The 25,863-nt window shown below is 34.7% G+C and overlaps 1 protein-coding gene across 1 annotated transcript; it reads right to left on the bottom strand.

Annotated features, from left to right (window-relative positions):
• On the bottom strand, window positions 1–14,985 carry LOC128558081 (uncharacterized). Its single transcript, XM_053546898.1, has 2 exons — window positions 14,734–14,985; window positions 1–672 (listed from the first exon to the last, which is right to left on the bottom strand). Exon 2 carries the CDS (start codon window positions 613–615, stop codon window positions 1–3), a length of 615 nt encoding a protein of 204 aa, XP_053402873.1. The 5' UTR covers window positions 616–672; window positions 14,734–14,985.
• Between the last annotated feature and the right edge of the window lie 10,878 nt (window positions 14,986–25,863).

Raw genomic sequence — 25,863 nt, forward strand, 5'->3', positions numbered from 1 at the left:
TCATTCATTGCTTTTGTAGTTCAATGTCAAACACATATGATACATAAATACCTTAATAAATATGTTTCTTCCAGACATATTACTTGACAAGCGTGAATGGATATTGATGTTGTTAATAAAGACATGAAGTAACCCTGAAGTGTCAATATCCGCTGCCTTTGTCTTGTCTGAATATCCTGGTGCCTTGATGAAACATTTGGCAGTTTCCCATGGACGTGTGCACCATTTCTTTATATCAGTATTCTTCCAGTTTGGTACAGGCGGTGTAGATCCATGACTTTTAAGTATTTCTTCCATAATTGCGTCACATACTTTATTAGGGCATGGTTTCTTCTGTGGATACAGACAGTTACAATTTGCCTGATCCCACGGACACGTATATCTGCCAGTAACAGAATTCCTCTCACTTTTGTGTAATGGTCGTAGATTTCTGAGACAGCACTTATTACAGGTGAGTCCAAGTGTGTGTTTGATAGTTTTAAGGATTCTGGTATGTTCATCTTCAACCACATCTTCAGCAAATCTTTCTAGACCTTCTTTAAGATATTTATATGCCAGACCACCGCTGACCCAGTTTCTGTATTTTGTGTTCTCTAATTCGCTTTGATGATTCATTTTATCTCATATTTTACGTTCTGTTATCTTCTTATATTTTGTTCACGATGCATTTGCCTGAAAAAAGAGAGCATTACGATTGTATGGTGTACCATATTTTTCGAATTAAGACAAAGATGGGTTTTAACTACTAGGATAAACCATGTTTACAAGTGCTCACCTCAACATAATATAATAAGCGGTAGGAAAACGAACCTACACTACTGACTAAGGTCGGGCTTATATTTTGTGGTCCTCTGGGATCGTCAAGTACATTCAATTTACTGTAATAGAATTCTACCTGCGACGGTGCTAAAGGCAGTGAGGGATGTTGCACAAACAAGGTCACCATGTCAAGTCATGTAACTCTCCAGAGGTCAGTTTGTACTGCATGTATGTAAAATTGTCTTTTTGAAATTCAATCCAGGTTTGGAGCGGGTTGTATATTGAAGGGAAAAAAAAAAACGTAGGTCATTGAAGAGCATACCAAAAAAAAGGGGCGAACACGAAACAATCTCTGGAGCCTACATTGCTTTTATACACTTTGAAATTGCTATAGTTCCAAGAAATGCGCGTTAACCCTTTGAATAAATGTGAACACTAATTTTAATTGTATCGCTCCGAGTATGTGCTGTGGTTTGTGAACTTTTAGTATTACATATAAAATACTTCTGTAAATTGTATTTCAAATTAAATTTAATTTATTGTTCAATAAAACTTCCACTTTAGAAGATATATTTTCTGATCTCAATGAAACAAATAAGAAAATTTGTCTCTTTGAAATCTAGGTCAAGTTTGAAACAAACTATTCTGATTCGATGTAGTAACCTATCATTTGATCCAAGATAACCCAACTATATATTAGATCTAGATTTCATAAAGATAAATATACCAACATTAAGTTAAGTTAGTGGCACAGTTTAACTTTTCATTTTGAACATATCAGCTTGGTTAGTTAGAACACTCCCGCTTCATAGCTTTTGGTATTGTTTAACTCCCTGAGGCCGATATCGTAACATACCTGCTGCGGCGGGATAAGAATTACCACCTGACGTCGAAGAACATTATCTAACCTTATCATAATCACACTCGCATACAGTCAGTTGAAAACATGCAGGGAACATTTATTAACTTGGGTGTAAATTAAAATATACTTACAAAGTACTCGAAGTTTGAACAAATATTTTTATATCAAATTTCGTCCGTAGCTTATATCCAAGTAGAACAAAATTTTCACTAAACAATTTTAACACACCTATTGCGTTTAATAGGTATTTGAACATTAAATTCTAATAAAAAGCATTGCATCAATATTTACATCAGCATTACATAAATTTACACCCGTTTTTGTGTGAATATCAGTGGTTTATTTTGATGTATAATCTATTTCTAAACATGTACACAAATGTTGTGTGTCACGCGCTGAGACAGTTAAGTTGTAATATTTACATCCATCTTTGAATAATTATTAAATTTACAAACATGCGTTTATTTACATATTCTTTTTTTGTATTTTATGAAACATGCTTTGTTGTGTTATTTTTATCTATTTGTATCGTAAGTGATGTAAGTGTACCAATATTTCAGCCTTCTAAAACTTAACATTTTCCGACCATTCCTTTGTCTGATAATGGAATCGCATCGAATCATCATCCGAAGGAACTGATATTTCAGAATCAGCATGATAATAAATAAATATTTTCTTCATTTTAAGAAAGATCTCTGGCCGACGACATTATTTTACTCTTTTGAAATACAGTATGAACGAACATAGCGGAGATCGTGATTTTATTTCATTTACATTACCGCATAGTTACAACCATTCATTTTAACAAGGGACCTAATTATTAGCTCAACTAGTAGTTATTACAGCAAAAAAAAAACCAGTATGCAAAGTATTTTTGCTTTTGTCAAGATTATCAAAAATTAACAAGTACTTATCGCAATTGTCATGATCTCGGTGCCGCGACTATACTCGTCAATCGCCGTCCTGGGGAGTCCTGATAACGCGCGTATAGTCGCATATCGACGCAACAGGGGTAGAAAATATAACGCCTATAGTCGCATTTCGGCCCCAGGGAGTTAATCACCTTGTGGATATGGTGTCTGCCTTTAAATTTTGTCTTTTGACAGTTTCTGTGATATGCAGGCTCCATATCCTCGGTTCCCCTAAATTCTAGTTTTTTAGTTATGTCCATTGGCTAGCCTTCTATTTAACTAGAGATCACACGCCGCTTTTCATAAACAACTTTCCTGAACATCTGTGTAGGTATTCGAGTTTTACGTAACAGTATATATTAATTGCGAAGTTACAAAATTAATGTACTTTGTTAAATGTCATCTACAGCACGAAAGTCGTTTTTTTTTTCACCAGTTAATAAAACGCCTGAAAATTCTACACTGCATGTGAGACATACAGTCAAACTTGTGCTAGCGACCACCCGTGAATAGCGACCACCTGTCGACAACGACCGGTCTCTGGTCCCCCCGTAGAAAAATGCTCATAAAAATGCCGTAAATAGCGACCACCTCGCGACCGCGACCAGCGACCGGCCTAATTCATTCCCAAGGGTCATATTTGCCCCCCCCCCCCCCCCCCCCAATAACGACCAAGCTGAACCGTTCCGGCATGAACATATTTGAAATCCGCTTAATGTTCATAACTTTCGCATTATAGCAAACATAATAATTACTGCTTGATTGATAATTTGCAAGTCTGCACCGGCTGAATTAATACATAGAACATAACGAAAGCAAGAAGCTGTAAAAAATACTTTTTATCATGTTGGTAATGGCTAACTGAGAAGTGATCCTTCCCCCGAATAAAGACCAACTGTGAACAAAGACCACTTTTGCTTGTTCCGAAGAGTGATCTTTGTTCACAGGTTTGACTGTAGTTACCTTATTATCAGGTACGTTACCTTTAGTAAATCCTGCTACTACTTATTTGTATATCAGTTGTCATTTGAATAAATTCAATTTACTATTTGATAATCTATCACTGACATTTAACCGATAATTAAAATTATGTCAATGTTTTTTGTTTGTTTATTGTGTGTGTGTGAGTATGTGCGTGCGTGCGTGCGTATGCGTGTGCGTTTGCGTGTGCATGTCGCGTGTGCGTGTGCGTTTGCGTGTGCATGTTGCGTGTGCGTGTGTTTAATGTCACATGCACACGTAGCTATAGGTCATAAGGCGACTTTCCAGCTTTTGATATTAAATGAAGACTTTATGTGCCCCTCCGTACGTTATTTCATCACGGGCGGACACCTGTGTAGAACCACTGACTTATAAAGCAGCTGGATGGCTTCGAAACTAAATAGGTGAGGAGCAAGTGATTTGAAGACAGCGACCTTATCAACTCGGTCACAGTGGTCCCGTTATTTTCACTGAACGTCTAGAATGTACGCAAAACTTTTTAACATTTCTAATAATACTAAATGTAGGAAAACAAATAACGTAATAAAAAGTTTTGGATTGAAATTTGCATATCCTGTACGAAATTTCTCATTTGTACAAGGCTTGTATATTTTGTATCATTGTTTTAGTTTTACAAATGAGTGATATGATGACAGTATATCAGTTGAAAATGATGAGCAGCTACGTAGCAATAACTATAACTATTACTGCCGACTTCAAGGTAGGTCGATTTTTAGCTCACCTGAATCAAAGGCACAGGTTGAGCTATTGTAATTGCTCATCGTCCGGCGTCCGTCGCCCGTCCGTCTATACTTTCCTTTAAACAACATCTCCTCCTAAATTATCTGGCCAATGTTGACGAAGTTCCTTGAATGGTCTTCTGTTAGAATTGTTCAAAGAATTGAATTCCATGTAGAACTCTGGTTGCCATGGCAACCGAAAGGAAAATCTGCTTGTCCAAAACCACAGGTCATAGGGCTTTTATATTTGGTATGTAGCATAATCTAGTGGTCCTCTACCAATGTTGCTCAGAGTATTCCCCTAGGATCAAATTTGGCCCCGCCCTGGGGTCACATGGTTTACAAAGAATTACATATAGTGAGTAGGTTATAGGAAAAAGATGTTTCCTTTTGTGAAGAAAGCACCAAACTTTGCATGTAACTATTTTGAAGTATGCTGAATCCAAAAAAAAGGAGGAGACACGTAGTTCGCTAACCTCAATTAGCTTAAAATGAGGCCCCAAAAAGGGACCTATATTTTATTTATTTTAATCATATATTTTTGAAAGCAATGTCCAAAAGGTTAATTCAGAACCAAAATAAGTAACTATTATTGACATAATATTTATTTAGTTACATTTTATACACATTTGATATATAGGACACTAACAAATGACATAGATGAGGCCCTAAAAGGGGGAAAATTGTTTAAAAATTTCATTTACAGGATGACTTTATTTTTAAGTGTGAATATTATATCACTCAGGTAAACAAAACTAATTTTAGTATTTAATTATATCTAAATATTATTTAAACATTCTTTACATTTTGAGGTTCATTAAGGGTATTTTATAAAACAAGTTCACATATACGTAGTACTACATACTGTAATTCATATAATCGATTTTACAGTACTTATACTTACATGGGGTACCGATAGTTTGATTTCCCTATGCATATTATTAAGCATTCAAAAGAGCAGCTATAGAAGGGGTTATTTTGTGTTTTTCTTGTAATTCAATATCTAATTTAAATTCATGTAAAACGTATTATACAAAACATAATTTATATGTTTTTTCAAGACAATTAATGACTTCAAGCTAAAGCATACGATCATCCTAATGCTTTCTTCACAACAACAGAAAATGGAATGCGAACTAAATGTATTGTTGTATTTATTATTAATTTATACTACATTCAATAATAATTTATTTGAATTAGATAAAGATGTCAAGTTTTAGAATCAGTCTAAATTCCGCTTTCTTGAAAATAGCACTGGTATTGTATGATAGATTAACCTTTGTACGGTTTGAACTAATGACCTTCCTATTGATCTGACAACACCTTTACCACTCTCTCACTGAACCCCTCCACAGAGCTTATAACTATAAACATTTCTTAAGTGCAGTGATTTACTGCAGATACCCCAAGAACGCAAATAGTTACATATAAAAATAGTTTAAGATGAAAGTATGATACAGAAATAAAGAGGGTCATACCAAATAGAGTTAGATGTAAATTTTTTAAGGTAAAGATTAATCGATTAGTTTATAAACAATGTCTCCTTAAAATATACTAGCCGTCCTAGTTATAATCATAGCTGATATCAGATATGTTCTCTTTGTCCAGTACAGTGTTAGGAATACCTCTCAGTAGCGCAGTTATAAGTCCTAGAATAATTGCTTGTTTAGGGTAATGCCCCAAGCATTTTTTGTGAACTTACAAAAGTTGAAATCAGGTTACCCTAAACAAACTACTTTTAATTTTAGGCGTAACAACCCTTTCAATATTTAACTAAAACTGTAATAGGTTTGCCAGTATTTCACTCTCTAGCACATATGTCTTCAAAATGTCAACACAGGATTGGCTTGATATATTTATATCTGCCTTTGTATGTATTCTTGTAGTTACATTGATGAGTTTCCTTCAACTTATAGCAGCTAATTATGAAGTGTATTACAAAATTAAAGTAAAGTACCAGTTCTCTTCACCATTTCTAGTTGACATGATTAGCAATGTCAATGTATGCTATATAATAGACATCATGAAAACATCTAAATTACCTGATGTTCACATTTCTAATATTTAAATATGAAGCCATGTTTTTGGACAGACATTAAGGTATGGACATACTAAATAGCTGGCCTTCTTTACTCTAGATAAAGTTGACAAATTTCAAATGGTTACAGCACAGAGCAGGACCCGTTATAAATATCTGTAGCTTACATTTTTACATTTTCTTAAAGAATATTGTCAGTGCTGAAAAAAACATCAAATGGGAGTCATGAACTTCAGTCAAACAAACCAACTACAATATCAACTAAAAATGATACCCCAAATTGTATGACCTACATTTCCATAATAAATCTGTCATGCTATCATATTATTGCAAAAATGCTTCCTACATGTCAAGGATAGATCTGTTATGTGATTTCAGCAAACAAAATGTAAAAAAGGAAGGAAAAAAGCTCTACAGAGCAAAGAAGGAGGACTCTTTGAATGCGCCATTTTGCAACTACCATGATTTTTTCCGTGCCAGTTTTCTGTTTAGTGTCTGTATACCTTAATTGTGACCCTTGCATTGCTTAATTCTATGAATCTGGATTGACCAGTAATGACGCTTGACTTTCATTACTATGTACACTTCATAGAACCAATTAAATGCCAGTGCAATAACACATTCATGTATAAGAAATATAAATTTGTCAAACAAATGTATTAGAGAAGTACTGGGAAACCTGTTACAATTCTTAGATATCTATTGAATGGGTGTAAATATCAGTTTCTTTTATTTTATGGGTCTTTGGATGAGTCATTTGATTTGAAAACATGATTATGTCATATTATACTGTTATGTAACATACAAAAATGATCCATTGAAGGGCCTCTCTTTTTATATAAATCTGTTGCCCTAATAAAAATACAGATATATAGGTTAACTCATGGACCTAAACATGTGAATATTTTTTACTTTTTTTTTGATATGTTATACATTTGATCCATGAAATCTGTTTTTTACTTATGTTAAGTTCAGAAATATGATATTTTAACGATTGAAATAAATTAATTTGCCCTTAAAATGTGATTTTTAACAATTTCCCCTTTAAGGACCTCATATTAATTTTCCTGAGTCATGTATATTGAGTGTGTATAAAATGTAATTGAATAAATTTTGTGTCAAGGGTTATAATTGGTTAAGGTAATGAATTAACATTTTTGAAATTGTTGTAGATATATTTAATTGAAATAAATAAAAGGTAGTTCCCCTTTGGGGCCTCATGTTTTGGTCTATTCAAGCCAACAAATCGTATATGTAGTCCATTTCTGATCCAGTATACTTTATAACATTTTATAATACAACTTTCATTCTTTCTTCATAAGAAATATCTTTTCACACGCAGTTTTGAAATTAAACATACAGTAAAATCTGATTGCCTCCCTTTTTAGTATGTATCTTGAGAAATAAAACTATTTTGTAGTAAACTTTGTATATTGTCAATACCAAATGGTTGTTTGGCTATGCTAGTGATATGTTATCCATGTTTAGATCATATGAAACATTACTTTATAGATAAATTTCAATTTAAAGGAAAAAGTATTATTATTTTCAAGACATTTTTACCTCCCTTTTTAAAACTGATTTCAAAGGAGGTTCCAGGGCAGATATAGCGTGTCTCCTCCTCTTGTAGGATTTGGGATACCTTAAAGTAATTTCATGCAAACTTTGGTGCTTTCTTCACAAAGGGGAACATCTTTGCCATTTTTTGTTCCATATCTTACTCGCTAATAGGGAAAACTTTGAAAATCATATTGTCCAAAACCACAAGGAATAGAGCCCCAATATTCGGCATGTGACATCGTCTAATGGTCTTCTATAAAGTGTGTTCAAATTATGCCCCTGGGGAGAAAAGAGGCCCCGATTAGGGGACCCCAAGTTTTACATAGACTTATATAGGAAAACAAATATCTTCTTGTCTGAAACCAAAAGATCTAGGTCTTTGATATTTGGTATGTAGCATTGCCTTTTGGTCCACTACCAAAATTATTCAAATTATGTCCCCGGTTTGAAAATAGGCCCAACCCCAGGGGTTTCGAGTTTTACATAGACTTAAATAAGAAAACAGTTAGAAAACTTCTTTTCTGAAACCACAAGACCTAGGCCTTTGATGTCTGGTATGTAGCATTGCCTTGTGGCTCTATACCAAGATTGTTCAAATTATGCCCATTGGAGGAAAAGAGGCACCGCCCCGGGGGTCCCAAGTTTTACATAGACTTATATAGGAAAAAATTAAAAAATCTTCTTGTCTGAAACTGCAAGGTCTAGGCTTTGATTTATGGTATGTTGCATTGACTAGTGGTCATCTACCAAGATTGTTCAAATTATGCCTCTGGGGTAAAAAGAGGCCATGCCCTGGGTGTCCCAAGTTTTACATAGACTAACATTTTTTTTTTTTAATTTCTTGACTGACAGTTCAAGGCCTAGGCTTTTGATACGTAGTACGTAGTATTGCCTAATGGCTCTCTAACAAGACTGTTCAAATTATACCCCTGGGGTGAAAAGAGGCCCCGCCCCGAGGGTCACATAGTCTTTATATGAGTTATATAGGAACAAATACTTCAAAAAATATCTGATCATATTTCCTTGACTGTTTAATTATAATTACCTTCTGACCCAAAATAATTAGCGGTCACTTGACTGTAACCTTGACCTACTTTTTTGTTTATTAAGCACAGCCTTGAAATTTGGATGACATGTACAGCTTTGCACACCGATCTTAATACAGACTTTCAGTGACCATGAATGTGACCTACTGACCTACTTTCTTGTTTTTAAGATACAGTCTTTAATTTGGATGACATGTTCAATTTTGCACACCGATATTAAAAGTAATTTTCAATGACCATGAGTGTGACTTACTGACATACTTTCTTGATTTTTTTTAAGATACAGCTTTGAAATTTCGATGACATGTATTGTTTTGCATGCCGATCATTAAATAGATTTTCAGTGACCATCAATGTGACCTACCGACCTACCTCCTAGTTTTCTAAGCTACAGCAAACGGATTTGGACCATCTGTAATATTTTTTTACAAATTTCAAAAGTAATCTTGCATAATCTTTACCTAGATCCACTCCTGTAATTTTCTTGTTTTTAAAACTTTAGCTAAGAGATTTGTTCAAGCAAATAACTCTACTAAGGTGAGCGATATAGGGCCATAATGGCCCTCTTGGTTTTAATTTACCACATGAAGTTCTTTTAGTGTAATGTGGTCTGAAGAAAACGAATCAAATTTATAAATTTAAGTTTTATTAAAAACTACTCCAGTTATACATCTGGATAGTTTCTCTTGCTGTTCAGTATATATAGCGTTCACTTTACAGGGCTAACACCTTATTACCTTTCAGTGTGTACTAACAGGTTTATACCTAAGTGGTGGCTTTACCCTTTGCTAATGATAGTTCCAAGACGAAGCCCATATATTTGTTTGTTGCTTTCTACTATGTTTTTGATGAACATTGTTTGGCTTTTCAAATGTTGATTAATGCATATTTGATGAAAGGAAAATTTCAAACATGATTTGATTTCAGTCGTTCATTTAAATTTTCACAAACGTCCCATTTAGCGGCGAAAGAATAAACCTTCTTAATAATTATTTGGACATACTCATGATATCAAGTAACTTAAAAGCTCCCAGTGAAGTGTAAACACTGCTAGGTAAAGTAATGTTAAGGATGTCGATTTATATAACAATTTGCATTTTCCTCACAGGTCTTTCATTATCTTGAGTAAACATTCGGCCCGATATTTACATTTCTTTTCGATTTCAGACTTTTAGGAAAATGCTGATAAAAATCGAATACATGTATTACTGATTTTATACCAAATAATATAAACATATGATTAAGTGTATGAAAGATAACAGCAAGTAATTAAAGATCATTTGATAGCTTTCAATCTGACAAAAGTTCTCGATCTTCCTAAGACAGTCCATGTGTAATCGGATTTCCAATATTGCTTATTTATTTCCAACAATTTATCTTATTTGAACCAATTAGATGACTCGTTTCAACTGACTAAAAGGAACTGGACTCAGCTTTTGTATAAAACATTCTTTTTCAGAGTAAAGGTTTTATCGTATGAACATAAGAACATGAGAGTTTGTTTCTAAAAAGAATGTGAAATCAAGACAAAAATCACGCCCGAGTCGGAAATCGAACCAGAGCCGCCGTATTTTCCTGCGTTACTGGCCAATACACGTATTTATCGATGATTGAAATTAAGGCAGTTTACCTCCAGTACCCCTTACAAACGCTTTTCAATTTTGAATAAAAAAAAACTAATTCACACGTGTTTCTATAAGCTTTCTTATTGAATTATAAACCTATGCATGATAATCACATATTGAAAACTGGAATCTTTTAATTAATAATAAAAATTAGTATATTTTTAGACTTCTACTTTCACTTTAAAAATGTTGAAAGCAAGGCTGTGATTGGTGAAACTGAGTCTCAAAAACCTGTCTACAGGTCTAATGTGTAGCATCAATAGGAGATTATTTCATTCAGATTGTGTCATAGTTTCTACAATATAATCTTTTTGTAAGAGCATAGACTGCTGTCAAGCAGAACAATTTGAATGCGTCAGTTTATGAGTTCAACACCCACACACTTCCTAGCGCCAGCCTAACAACAGAACTTCAATTATATTGACTCCGATGACGGTAGAAGTGGACGGTGGTGATGACACGCCCAGCATCAAACGCGTGGTTTTTATGGATATACGACGATGAGGGAGCGAATGTACGTTGGTTGTGTAACGAATGCACGATGGTAATGGAATGAATGATTGATTCTGATGACAAGGACGGAACCACCTAGAATTTTCAAAGTTAATAGTGAAAACCTTTGAAGCTGCACTCTTATACTTGAACAAACAGTATAAAAGTCATATTATTATGTCCTGCGGCTGCGGTCACCGTGTTTAATACTGTTTTAAAATCAATTCAAACAAAACCCAATTTTAAAATAAATAAATAAATAAATAATAACAATAAATAAATAAGGTTCGAAAAGTGGAGGCCTCCTCGTGGTTAGAACTGGTAACGTTTGAGATCAAACGGCAAACCTCCACTTCGATATCGGCTATGTATGTTTAATAACCCTTTAGAAATCAGCGTGTTACTTGCAGAGGGCTTAAATTTAGTCAAGGCCAACAATGAATTTTTCATCTGTAACCCAGCTATGCTCGTTTTCATATTATGGGAAAATTTGTGAAATTATATTGGATTTCTAATGTATACGAAGTGATGATTACATTTTTGATGAGATTCAGATTCTTGTTAATTTACTGTAAAACACTCAAAATACGCTCTCCGTTGACCCTGAGAAACAAATATTTTCATAGAGAGCCCCCCTCACCCCCCCCCCCCACGCCCGTACCCCGCCTCACCACCATCATGTCATCGCACTGTTGTGACACAGCGTGTTCCTCAGGCTACAGTGACAGCACGGTGACATAAAGCTGTCGTAAGAACTGTGTTACCGCTATCGTATGAGCTGTCCACGATACCACGACAGTACAAAGACACTCTGGTGAAAAGAAAATATGACAGCACCATACTATGATTGAAACCCCGATATTACTTTTCGTCATTGTACTGCCGCTGTCATGTCATATTCTGACAGTGCGATGGTGGTGGAAAGAAGGTGGGATGACGGAAACGAAAACTATTAGTGTTTTATTAGCTTTGTCATCGAGCCGTCGTAACATCGCTAAATAACCATCAAGCATTCGGTTCATCACCATTGTGCTATTACACGTGTCATGTATATTCAGTTAGAGCTTTTACATTCTTCAGATCGTTCAGCAAATTGTCAATGTACCGCTAATGTTTTTAGCTTAAACATTTTGACATTGCTGATTACAATAATCTAGCTTTACCTTTAGAAATTTAATGACCCCTTGAATACGGTTATATGGTGCCTGCTTTTTAATTTTGTCTTTTGGCAATTTCTGCATAATGCAGGCTCCATCACCTCAGATCCCCGCTCTAAATTCCAGTTTGTTTTCTCGTTTAGGGCACTACCATTATTTTAACTGGATTTATGTATTTGTAACATGTATTCATTCTGGTTGAGTTCTGCTCAATCCGGGTCTAGATACGTGAACGGTACCTTGCATTTCTTCTACCGTCCATTAACAGGCTCCGTCAGCCCGAGCCAGCAACATATCTTTATTTATGGCGTGTGAGGGGACCTTTGCTTTTCACTTTTTATAAAGTTATTTATTTTGAGAATACTAGATTTTAGCAAATTAAAGATGGTCAATCCCATATGAACAACATCTTTTGACAGTTTTCATTTTTACTATTTTCTGTTGGAGATTGATTTAAGGAACAAAAGAACCCATTTCATAAGTTAGATCCCTATGAAATACATAGTTCATATTATTGCTAATTTTATTGTAATAACTCCCATTTATTACGAAAGTATAGAATAAATGGACTGTTGCTTTTGATTTTGATGTAATTTCTTATTTTACATTTGCATTCGATAGATATTAGAATACTAAAACGATCTGTACAAAAAGGCAAGTTGCAGTTTCGAAAATCATATATTTATATTCTGTCCTCATTTACCAAGATAGGTAAGGGATTTAAAACATGTTTACAAACTTGCATTGGTAATGATATTCTGCTAAAAAATATTTGTCAATGTAAACATTTGACAAATATTATACAATAGTTTTTAATTTATATGATTATTAGGTTAAGTTTGTTTATTAAATGTATAGATATGCTAAATAACCGTATCTTGGTTGGGCAACCACGGCAGGAAAAACAAATTTTAAAAACACCTCCAGTGAATTTCTAACATGTATTAAACAGTCAATAAACGCAAAAAAAAGTATAAATTATGACTTGATAAACTTCCAAACAAATCATCGACTACTTGATTAAAATATGAGCGCTGTGTAACAAATGGATTTTATAATATATAATATAATTGATGTGCATACTCTATCCTTCAGTCATTGCCCGCTGTTGATGCTGATATATTTGGGGAAACTCTGGACAAGGATGGCACTATAGTTAACTAATGTTAAATAATCAAAGGGCGATAACTAAATACAATTATTCGACCAAAACAAGATGATAATATGCGCATCCCCTCTTGAAAGTTTATCTTCCTATAAGTTACCAATGAATAAACCAAAACAAATGGCGGAGGAAATATCATCTGTCAAGAAATAGAATATTTAACTTTCTGTGTGATTGAATGCCACGCAACTTGATCTAGACGAATTAGAGCAAATGGTAGAAGAATGTGCCTTATTATACCCGGCATACCAGGAGACAATCTCAATGCATCAGATGATGTTGAAGCTAAAGTAATAAAGCATGCTAGCGACGTGGATATCGAACTGACGAATAAGTCATAAGATAAGTGTCATAGGATAGGCAAACCCAAAGGAATTACAAATCGTACGGTCATTGTCAAGTTTGCGAATTCCAAGGAAAGACAAAAGGGCATTAGCGTGGGATATTCGTACAAGAAAACTTAACCCGTTTCCGAGAGAAACTCAGCTGCGAATCAAGGCAGTATTCGAATCTATACAAGAGGCTAAAACCGTTTAAACAGGACAGAACTGAAATGTCACATCATCAATTACAGACTTACCCTAAGCCCTCTTTACACAAGGGAAACAATTTGTTTATATAGTGAAAATTGTTTAGTGAACACCGTTTGTTAATTCTAATCCTGTCCATGTTATATCAGTGCAATGGAAAAGTAATCTATGTTAAATGCAATGCATGATAAGACAGTCATGCATTGAACAGTCCTGAAATTGATTTTCTCATATTTCTAGATGTTTTCCCATACTTTGACGAATATATATTGATAAAAGAGATTGTTCTCTTTCCAGCAGTAATCTTTTCAGTATATTTTACCTTGTGAAATTCTGTGGGTTTTGACTTTTTCAAAATATTCGTCTGTTTGTTGACAAATTTCACCACAGAAAATATCACACTTTCCCCAGGGCATTAACTTATTTGATCTTTACATAATTTTCTATTCAGATTGTTAATCCTTAGGACAATTATGCATAATTAAGCATGCTTTTTTCCTGCGTAGATGTAAAAAGTGCATGGTTTCCATGGGGTACTAGGTCAATAGCCACCTGAAATTACAGTAAAGTCATAGCGGATGTGTTTCCAGTTTTTCCAAATATTTTACCCGGGATCATTTTTTTCAGCTCAAATAACTCTTTTTCCGAAAATGATAGCTGAAATATTTTTTCAGTCTACATACTTTGATGCAGTTAGCTATACATATATCTAAAATAGATAGTTCCTACTTGAAGTTTGTATTTTTAGTTACAATGCCTACACCAATGTATATCAACAAAAGTGCACTACTTTCTGACCTACTATACCGCGTTATAATCAATAATATAGTGCATGAATAACTTCAATAAGCTGATAAATCTACTTACATGACGATTTGACATCACCTGCCTACAGTAAATCCAAGCAGACGACACAAGTCTAATACAGTGGACAGTATAGATTTTGGAGTTTCCACAGTTTAATATTCTTCTTTTATAACATGTTAAACTATCATAGTCTGTATATATCATCAATCATGTATGTTATAACAGTTATGGTACAGTCTTTTCAAATGTTTCTGTACATATAATCTTAGAATGTTTCAAGCTAAACTGTATAACAGTAGATGTGTCAAACCGCTCAAGGTCCGGGTCTGAAACATATATAATAACAATAATAAAAGACAGGTATGATATCAAATGGATATTATACAGACAATCATATATCATACATACAATTGCACTATTAAATCATTCCGCTTTACTTGAACAGTGATTTTATACAACGTTGGTCATTTAGAACGTACAGGTAATACATAAATTACACAACAGATTATATAAATAATTTAACAGTATAAAACATACATCACATCATTGTTATCTCTGCATAGTGGCTAATATCTAATGTTTCAAATAACGGACAAACTTCACTGATCTTCTCTTCAGTCACTTTGTTTTTTCCTATTAATGTACATGTATATAACAACAATAGAATTGACAAAATAACATACCTTATTGGTAGAATAAACACCCGCATTACATGTGTTTAGACTCTCCTGTCTGCTAAACCTGTGCTTCGTGTACCAGTGTATCCCCATTAGCTGTGACTGTGCTGTAATAAGAATATTATGATATTCATGCAAGATGTTAAAACAGAAATAAATAGCAGCTGTAGACCTGCGATTACAGAAATTAACGCTAGAATGTCAGACAAAACGCGTAAAATGAACGAATACAACAATATCAACCGAACAAGTAACAGTACAAAACCATTGATACAATGTAATAACATTATACAAACCCAATTCCTTTATCCAAATATACCTATTAACTTATAAAAAGTAAAAACACCTATAAAACTTATCAACCTCTTAGCCTTGCTGAACTAGAAATTAAACATGGCGGTCTCTACCGCAACCTAAGATCATATGATATGACTACATAACAACCAATTCTCCAATCTCATTGGTGTAAACAAAATAAAACTAGCTAATCTAAAAAAAAATCAGTTCGTGATCTCACCTGTCTGTATTTTAAAGGCTTTATCTAAACTAATAAATAAAAGGTTTAAAGGCCTACATTGATCAAATCTAAAATATAAGAGGAGTTACAAACATGAAATGGACAATATAATGCAAGTGTTAAGAAATGACACTGCTAAACAAATTATTTTCCATCCTATTATTTTACTTGCAGCACCTTATATATCAACATGTTTAAGTAGTTTTGGCCATTTAGTTTTAAGCGTTATTTATCATTACTTGCTTTTTGATCGTTCTTTAGTATGAAATTTTGCAAGTTTCAAGTTTCAAGTTTATTTATTTGTCGCGAGATACATTATGTTGATTTGATTTAGTTGCTGCAAACCTAATGATTCGTACCTGAAATATTCGCACATTTTCGACCCACCGATAAGCCGACAATTCAACGTTTTAGATGATAGACTTAGTGAAGTAAACAATAATCTTTCATGAATTCTTAGAAAAGGGAAAGTTCTATCTACTAATAAATACCAGGGCAGCGCCACGAAGTAATCAGAATCTCCCAAGCTACCGAGTGAATAACTTCGCTGAAAAATAGATGGTATAACAAATTTCCGAATACTATACCACATTGTAGATTGAAATGAGTTATCGTAATTTCCCACGTTTCTCTTTCCAGGCATGCGACTGGAAAAAAGTTATGACGTCATAATTATGGCGGCTAAAGAAAATATAAGAAAGGCAGAAAATGTATGACTGTTGAATAATTACAGGTGACAACGTCTTTGAAAATTATGTTATGATTGTAAAACTGGTATATTTAGTGAAGGTAATGTTTATTCTAGCATATAAAACACTTTTATGAAAAATAAGATGGAATTAATAATGTTTAAAATGAAAAAAATATCCATAAATATCAGAAAATGACGAAGATGACTAAATAACGATATTAAGTTGAGCAAATTTCTTTTAAATGGCGCAGTTTGCTCGATTAAAAATAGAAATAGTCTAATACTCACTAATATCACTTCCGTAGTCAAATAACATAATCATATATATCTATTATCCTTGTTACCTGTATGAGCGTGTCAGATCGGCTAAACGCCCCGACAATGTGGTCAGAACGCAAAATCAATAGAAAAAAATCTGTTACATGGTGCAATCTTAAGAATGTTGTTTCTAATGATATAACATTTTTAAAACGTAAACTTTTTTATAGTGCAGATTCTCCTATTAAAATTGATAAATTCAATTAATACATACTTTCCCGTAAACCCGGGTTAAAGACATCTACGAAAGAAATCATTAGAAGATTTCTCCATGTACGTTTTAGTCCAGCATACTGGGTAGTCTATGATGTCATTGTCGTTTAACGCCTACAGTATATTTACGTTTTACATAAGGAATTTTATAGCACTGAAACCTACAACTTGAATCCTTCTAATGAACAGGATATGGCCACTAATCACATCCCTGAAGTTTGCATTTTCACAGTTCGCATAGATGATCAGCAAGATTATGATGGATTCCTTAATTGCATATACAATCACATTAAGCTCGTTTCATAGATAATTTAACCTCTTTTACATGTATCAATACTAATTTATAGTATCGTATAACTTCATGTCTAACTGTTATTTTACCCCGCGTGAAACGATATTGCGATAAAGTATATGCTAACCCTGAAATCAACATTCCTAGAAAAATTAAAATCAAACAATTACAAAGTGTGCTGTTAGTTGTTTCGTATGATTTCTTTACTCTTTATACCTATTTACCTAATAATCTAATGAATGACAAAGGAACTAAACTGCTTAAATAAAACGCATTTTAATGCATTTAATTTCAGTTGAGCCTTTTTTTTTATATTGCTGTTTTTTCATGTGAACCTGTGAAGCAGTTTGTCAAACCCTCTCCTTATTGAACAACATTGATGCCCGGTTAGGGAATGCATTTTTTTCGAGATGTAATAAGTAATCCGTGAGAAATATTTCTGCCTAGCTTGTCGCAGATATTTTTTGTATAACTTAGAAAACGTTATACAGTCAGGTGTGGTTGCTATATCAACAATAATTCACGCATTCTTGATGATGTTTTTAAATACGAAGAATCAGTTGTTGCTCGAATAGTTGACATTTTTATGCCAGGGAGGTGCAGTTATATAATGAAGACTACAATACTGCATCGCTTGGGATTGACATACATGTATCTCCATATTTAAAACTGATTTACCCAAGCTTTTATTCTACTTAGATGTGGTGAGGGATGTTTCCCATACAATTATTTGAAATATATCGGATCAGGTAGGTATCTGTTACTAGATGCGTGTTTTGTCTCACAATAGCTGTAGGTCATGTTGTCTGTCAGTTATATGCGACGTTTAATAAATACCTTTTCCTTTACCTTTATGTAATCGTCATATCTTTGCAAGAGCGACATCAAGAATTCAATGAAAGTTATCAATATGTCCTTTTGCAGAAATACCGCTATTATCAACTGCGAGCATATTCTACAAATGTCAGTATCGTAATTCAGTGTGTGTTTTTTTTACGTTTAATAGCAATTTAAAACACTTCTGTTACTAAATGTATCAAAAAATAGTATTTATCAAATTCAATGGAAATTTCCCCAAATGTATTTGGTAAAATGATGTAATGTTTTATCATATGCGGTTTTGAAGCACTTATTTCGAGATACATTGCATATTTGGTGTTCAGTCCTTTGTCAACTGGATGCTAGATTTTCCTATTTGATCGTGTCTAACGAAAGAGGTGGATGACGACATGATAGTTCTTAAAGCCCATGAATACTGAGCTGCTTCGATATGTTTTTGCTTTTCTGATTCGTCGGATTCTTAATAATATTTTGCTGTTGTTCTGCTTCCTGCAACGGCATGGAGAACATGCACAAATGGTTTGTTTAAAGCTTCAAGAAGATCCCTTGAAATTATAGAACTCAACTAATCAAAATAATAGAAGACTTGGTTTGACTAAGTTTGTTCATGAGAGGTTTAGAAATGTGAAATACCCTCACGTCATTTAGCACCAGCATAAGCGGAATTCTATTGTGATAATATTAAATGAACTGCATAAAACTAAAGGACCAAAGGTTTTTCATATAGATATTTACCCAATCATTTTTGTTTTACACATAACGTGTCTTTAGTTTACCTTTCGTGAATAAGACATTCAGCAGTCGAGGGCTTAATTTTATGTACACTGTTCTATCACACTGGAATATGGTGAGTATATAGAGTGTGAGCATTGTTGCCAAAATACTGTTTTAAGCACACCAGCGTTTTTTTTACAACTGACCGTTCCAAGGCGTTGCTGTACTGCGTTGTTTACCTTTATTTTACGTTTTGAGCTTTCTGTCTATATGCTTTACTTTGTTCATGTATTTATCATGTTCTAGGATATACATGCATTGCTGCAGTGTTACGCCTTAAAGAGGCGTTGAAAAAAGACAATGAAATGACTACCCCATGTCCTTGATGACCTTCATTCTGCAATTAGCTGAATTGCGGTAAGCCAATATAAAACTCAGAGCATTTCAAATGCAGGGGTAATAAATAATACTGTTTGTAGATAGCTTTGTTATCGCGGGACTAAATAAAATCTGGAAAGTAGATCCCTCGGAAGCACCGAGAACAAGGCAAACAGTGAAAATTGCAGACTCGGTTTGATTGAGTCTGTTCATGAGTAGTAATGGAAAATGCAACACTGCCCACGCCCCCTAGCACCGACTTAAGCAGTATTCAATCTTCAAATCTAAATGAATTGAAATCAATGATCCCGAAGGACCAGAAAATATATCAACTCTGAAGACGAATTAAGTAGAACACTTTCAGTATAGATGTCAAGTCTAAATGAATTTAATTAACCAGTAATTCAGAGTAATTAAGAAGACTTTCATGAATTTAACAGTTACATTAATTAAAAAAATCTGTTAAATTTCACTGGCATAATCGTTTTGGTCATGCTGAAATCTAATCAAAATGAACTTGCAAACAATGCATGTAATTTGCATATAATCTTATAATAAGGGCGTAGACAACTATTTGTGCCGACATTGATTTGTACTGCATTTCAAATTCCTTTCCTTCTAGATGCTTATTAAAAGAAGATATTGGTAACACATATTCCCTTATTGTATGTTATATTTCTTGTAACTTTCGGAAATTAACTTATTTTAAATTCAACACAATAAGAATAGTCGAAATGGTAGTTAATATTAATAAGTGGTAAGAAGACTTGTAAAGTGCAATTGTAATTAAGTGGGTGGCTACAAAGTTAAACAGTAAAATAATTGAATATATTTTTCTGAGAACGTGAATATAAGTATTTGAAATCCCACTGGCTTGTTAAAAGACAGGATATTCAATAGTAATAGCAATTTTACTGATTTTTTTTTTCAGAAATTATTCAGCAGTATTATTTTCGTAATCGGCCGCCATATTGATGACGTCATTTCCGGACCCAGTCGCGGTCCCCAGAAGAGAATCATACATATTGTTTTTATCTTAAACCAAGTAATTTGGTATATGTGGCTATATTTCTCCAATACTTTCGAGCGGGATTACAAATAACCGTGGACTAATTGTTCAAAGCAGCCATAGGACTTACGTCGCAACTATTTCAAAATTGATAGCATAGAAGAACACGGGACACACATCAAAAATAACAACATACTCCTTGAGCACGTTAAAAATCTAAATGAACGTTGAACTTCTGGGATGCCCACAGATAAGAAGGAAAAAATGAAAGAACTCTTCAAAAAATATTTGCATATCTTGTCGAAATCTGACAGTAATTTAGGTAGGACTGGAATTGATCCCATCAAATAACCGATTCGAAGGATACCAGTACATTTACACGATGAGGTAGAAAGACAACTAGTCCAAATACTGAAAGATGAAGTAATACAACCTGTAACTAGTCCGTGGACCAGTGAAGAAAAAGGACGGATCTCGCAGACTTTTCAGCGATTATCGTCGTTTAAATGAAGTCACCATCAAGGACATCCACCCTCCAGAATTGATAAGTCCCTTGATCAGCTTGCTGGATCCTCATGGTTTTCTTGCTTTGATCTAGCTTCTGGATACTGGAAAGTGGGGATGGCAAATGAAGATAAACCCAAGACAGCGTTTGCATCAAGTCAGGGTCTTTTCGAGTTTAACAAAATCCCTTTTGGTCCATACAACTCCCCTGCCACCTTTGAGTTTTTTGTTTTGTTTTGGGTTTAATGCCATTTTTAACAGTATTTCCGTCATGTAACGGCGGACCGTTAACCTTAGCAGTGTTCCTGGATTCTGTACCATTACAAACCTGTTCTCCACAAGTAACTGCCAACTTCCCCACATGAATTATCAGAGGTGGAGAACGAATGATTTCAGACACAATGCCTTTTAACGAATCGTCACGGAGAACATACACCCCACCCGTGGATCGAACTCGCGACCCCAAGATCCGTAGACTAACGCTCTCCCTACTGAGCTAAACGGGCGGGCTTGCACAGGCTTGCGGGATGAACAGACTCAATCAAACCGAGTCTGCAATTTTCACTGTTTGCATTGTTCTCGGTGCTTCCGAGGGATCTACTTTCCAGATTTTATTTTTTTTATTGCCACCTTTGAGCGTTTGATGAAATATGTGTAGGTTGATCTTCATTGAAAAATATGCCTCGTTTACTTGGATGACATTATTGTAGTCGGTAAAGCCTTAAAGATATGGTAAAAACTGAGAGATACTTTTGAAAAAAGCTCTTATCTCCCACAACTGCCCCTATAGATCCATACACCAAAAGTGCCTGGGCGGATTTGGCTTGTTATCGTACTTGACTAAGGTCTTATGCCCAAACACATTTTGTTCCAGTTTGGTGAAGATCGGATGAGAAATGTTCGACTTAGAGAGCGGACAAGAGCAAAAAGGCGGATTTTTCGGTAAATCAAGGGCCGTAACTCCAAAATGCCTACCAATTTGGCTAGTTATCAAACCTGGCCGAGGTCTCATAGTCAAACACATTTTGTTTAAGTTTGGTGAAGACTTGATGAGAAATGTTCGACTTAGAATGCGGACAAGAGTAAAATGGCAGAATTTTGGTAATTCAAGGGCCATAACTCCAAAATGCCTAGACCGATTTGGCTAGTTATCGAACTTGGCAGAGATCTTATGGTCAAACACATTTTGTTTAAGTTTGGTGAAAATCGGATGAGAAATGTTCGATTTAGAGTGCGGACAAACTTTGTGACAGACAGAGGGACAGACAGACACACAGACTGGAGTAAATCAATATGACTCCCACACCACTATGTGGTGGGAGACATAATTACAGCAAGTTTTTGAAAGGTTTGAAGAAGCTGGACTTAAAATGAAACCCAAGGAATGTCACTGTTTAAAAAGGAAGTGGAGTTTCTAGGACACAAAATTAATGAAAATGGGGTAGGTACAGACCAAAAGAAAATCGAATGCATCAAACTGTTTCCAAAACCTCACAATGTTACAGAAGTACGCTCGTTTCTTGGACTTTGTGTATACTACCGCAAATTCATCTTGGGATACTCATATAATAGCTAGACCTCTTGTAAGATTGACAGAGAAAAATATTCCTTTATCTTGGGATACGGACTGTGAAAAAAGTTTCAAATCTCTAAAGAGTAAATAAATCACAGCTCCGATATTGGCGCATCCAGACTTCTCTTTGCCATTCATTTTAGACACGGATGCTCGTGTTTATTCTGACGAAGCAGTACTTCTACAGAAAACTGATGGACAAGAGAGAGTCGTCGACTATGCTAGTAGAACACTTAACAAGTCGGAACGAAACTATTGTGTGACAGGAAAGGAGATGTTAGCAGTAGTATATTTTATAACATATTTCCGTTACTTCCTTTACGGTCGTGAATTTTGGTCAAAACAGATCACGGATCGTTACAATGCCTGATGAATTTCAAGAATATCGAGGGTCAGGTAGCTCGCTGGTTGAAGATTTTGTCATCATATCAAATGAAAGTAGAACATAGACCTAAGAATTTGCATGGAAAGGCAAATGGCGTTAGTAGGATACCATGTCGGCAGAGTAGATTAAGATATTAAGAGAAAATGTTACAAATGCAGTTCCTATAACTTTAAATCAGGCGGCTTTCATTGGTAAAATAAACCAAAACGAAGATACACTTGAAACATTACAGAAACAAGGTAGAGACCTAGGTACAGTTATTGAATGGGTTTCTTCAAAGAAAAAGGCCTCTTTTTAAGGAGATTGGAGTAGAGCGAGTAGAGGGCTTCACTGTAAAATCCTTGTGGAACTAGTTTGATAGACTGGAACTGAAAGATGGTCTTCTGGTAAGACATATGGAAGATATAGAAACTAAACATTAAACAATCAAGATACCAGTCGTAAGTGCCAAGATGTCACAGAAGAAAAACGTTCACTTGTGCATATGAAATAAGGTCGGTCGGTCATTTAGGGATCAGAAAAAAACTCTTTCGAAGATCTGACAGAACTTTTATCGGCCAGGCATGCAAAATGATGTTCAGTTGTATGTAGCAGGATGTGAGATATGCATGAAACGAAAGGGGCCCAATAAAACCAAGCAAGCTCCAATGCAAATTGTAAGGAGTGGCTATCCTATGGAGAGGATAGCTATTGATATCCTTAAGGAGTTGCTCGAGACAGAACAGAGAAATCGTTATATTTTAGTGATAGCTAATTGCTTTACTAAATGGACTGAATGCTCCCCAATGAGAAATATGGAAGCTGCTACTGTTGCTAGAATTTTAGTAGAAGTTATAGCAACGTTCTGAATACCATCATTATGTTGTAAAAGTTAATTTTGTTATTGTTATTAGTTGCTGGTTTGTCTTTCTGCTTCTTTTATCTACTGTAGCAAGAAATTGTTACCCTCTAACGTAACACATCACCTGTTTGAACTCCCTAGCGTGGTTTATGCCACTGACTGTCCTATGCCTTCCCCTATAGTGTTCCATTATCATTGTTCTGTTATCTTTGCTGTATTTATGTCTACCTTGTATTTATGTGGATGTTTTCATAATGTACGGATCTATACATACACCACTACAAGGCCTTTACATCAGGAGGTGCTTTATATGAATATGGCAGCTTATGTTAGATACTTGTCCTTTTTCTCTTGAATTATTGATAGCGAGTATCGCAGCTTTTTTATGGACAGACAGTTGTTCAATTATATTACTGTCTTCGTTTATATTTCATGGTTAAATTATACGTGTATTAAATTTGTGGTGTGATCGAGAATTTACTTATTCACTTCTGCTATCGCTTTTCATATTATTTTGAATGTTTTGCATGATTTATGGTAATGTTTCAAAATAAAACAATTCTTTTATACTTAGCATAAACCAAAAAATATATCAATACAAGACAAGTATCTTATAAACTTGTCATAAATCATAGTTTGCCAACCGGTTAGCTGCAAGTTCTTTAAATCTGTATCGATACGTTTCATTAAAATTTAGTCAGTATCCATTTTTAAACGGGGTGTTAGACCTCATTAACCTAACTGAAGGTCTGCTTGTGTTCTATACTTGACAGTGTTGCATAGGCGATGTCGACGCTATTAAATAAAAAAAGAACAAAAACAATTAATTTTATAAATAATATGAAATATTTTACAGATACAGTGTTTCTGTCGTACAGATACAATTTCATTGCAGGCGTTGACACGATTTTAACAATATCCCTGTAAGACATAAGGTACTTGAATTTCTATTAAGAATAGCGAGCGAGTCTGCTATCATTCTTCTTGCATTTCTTTGCTTCCAAAGGATCTTTTTACTGATTTTATTACCTATCACAACAGTAATCTTTAAGTGTCATGTGGCGGTTGTAAAAATTCTCCCCGTACTTGGATTCAGTGTTGTTATATTTTCTGGTCTTTTGGGATCATGGAGTCCATTCAACATATGTGTAATAGAGTTCCGCTTAAGCCGGTGCCAGGGGCGTGAGAGGTGTTGCACATTTCATTACCTCTTATGAACAGACTCAGTCAAACCGAATCTGCTATAATTCTTCTTGGTTGCATTCTTTGCTTCCAAAGGATCTTTTTTACTGATTTTATTAAATACGGCATTTCATATCTTGCTTGCATTTCCACATAAATAGATTTCGAATTTCCACTGATGAAAATTATTCACAGTCATTAAAGACCACATAAGTCTCAAGGTCGAATTTTACAATAACAAACAATTATCGAATGTTATAAAAAATTCAAAGAGTACATACGTTAAGCTATGTGTATGGCAGAATGTCCAACCAGAGGAGCTTCTAGATAGTTGCAGATCAAGGTAGAATGTTAATCCCTATGCAATAGCTTCATTGTGTCCAGATCAGGCCCATTACTATTAATATTCAGTTCTACATTGTGTATCAAATGTATGTCTGCTACTCCAGTTACATCTATATCGCGATGTTGAATATATGATTGAAAGAGTTGGTATCTACGCTAAGAGCTTCAGAACCCGCACTTCCTAAAGCGCCGGCTACCACCGTAGTAGCCATAGTAATTATTGCCACCATACTGTTATCGGCCATTTTCGTTTGATACGGTTCCGTTTCGTTTCTACGATCAGAAGTAATAGTCCACCGCGCATGCACAAAGTGCTCGCTATTTCCGGTACCGGTATCATCACGTAAATAAAATATGATCTATCCTGGTAGTTGCGTGCCATTGGTTACGGTGTAACGTTAACGCTTGTCCTGTCGTTCTTGCAGACGTTCCGCAATTTGTTATCCGAACTTTCAATTTGCGATGAATTTCTTTGTACTAATCCGTCTATTTCCCAGTATAAAGACTGTCTGTCTTAAATATTTGCACGTAATAACTTTTTTCTCCTTTTTTGCAATAACAAACTAGTGAAAGAATTTTCTAAATTTGACAAAAATATGTAGGCCTGCAGCTTTAACTTATTAATGGCAATGTCATTTAACGGCACTTTCATTCTAATCCGGGATTTCATGTTCTACCGAAACATGTCCATCTTTCCGAAGACTAAGAAGA

This window comes from Mercenaria mercenaria, chromosome 6 (assembly GCF_021730395.1).
Source record: "Mercenaria mercenaria strain notata chromosome 6, MADL_Memer_1, whole genome shotgun sequence".
Lineage (NCBI taxonomy): Eukaryota > Metazoa > Mollusca > Bivalvia > Venerida > Veneridae > Mercenaria > Mercenaria mercenaria.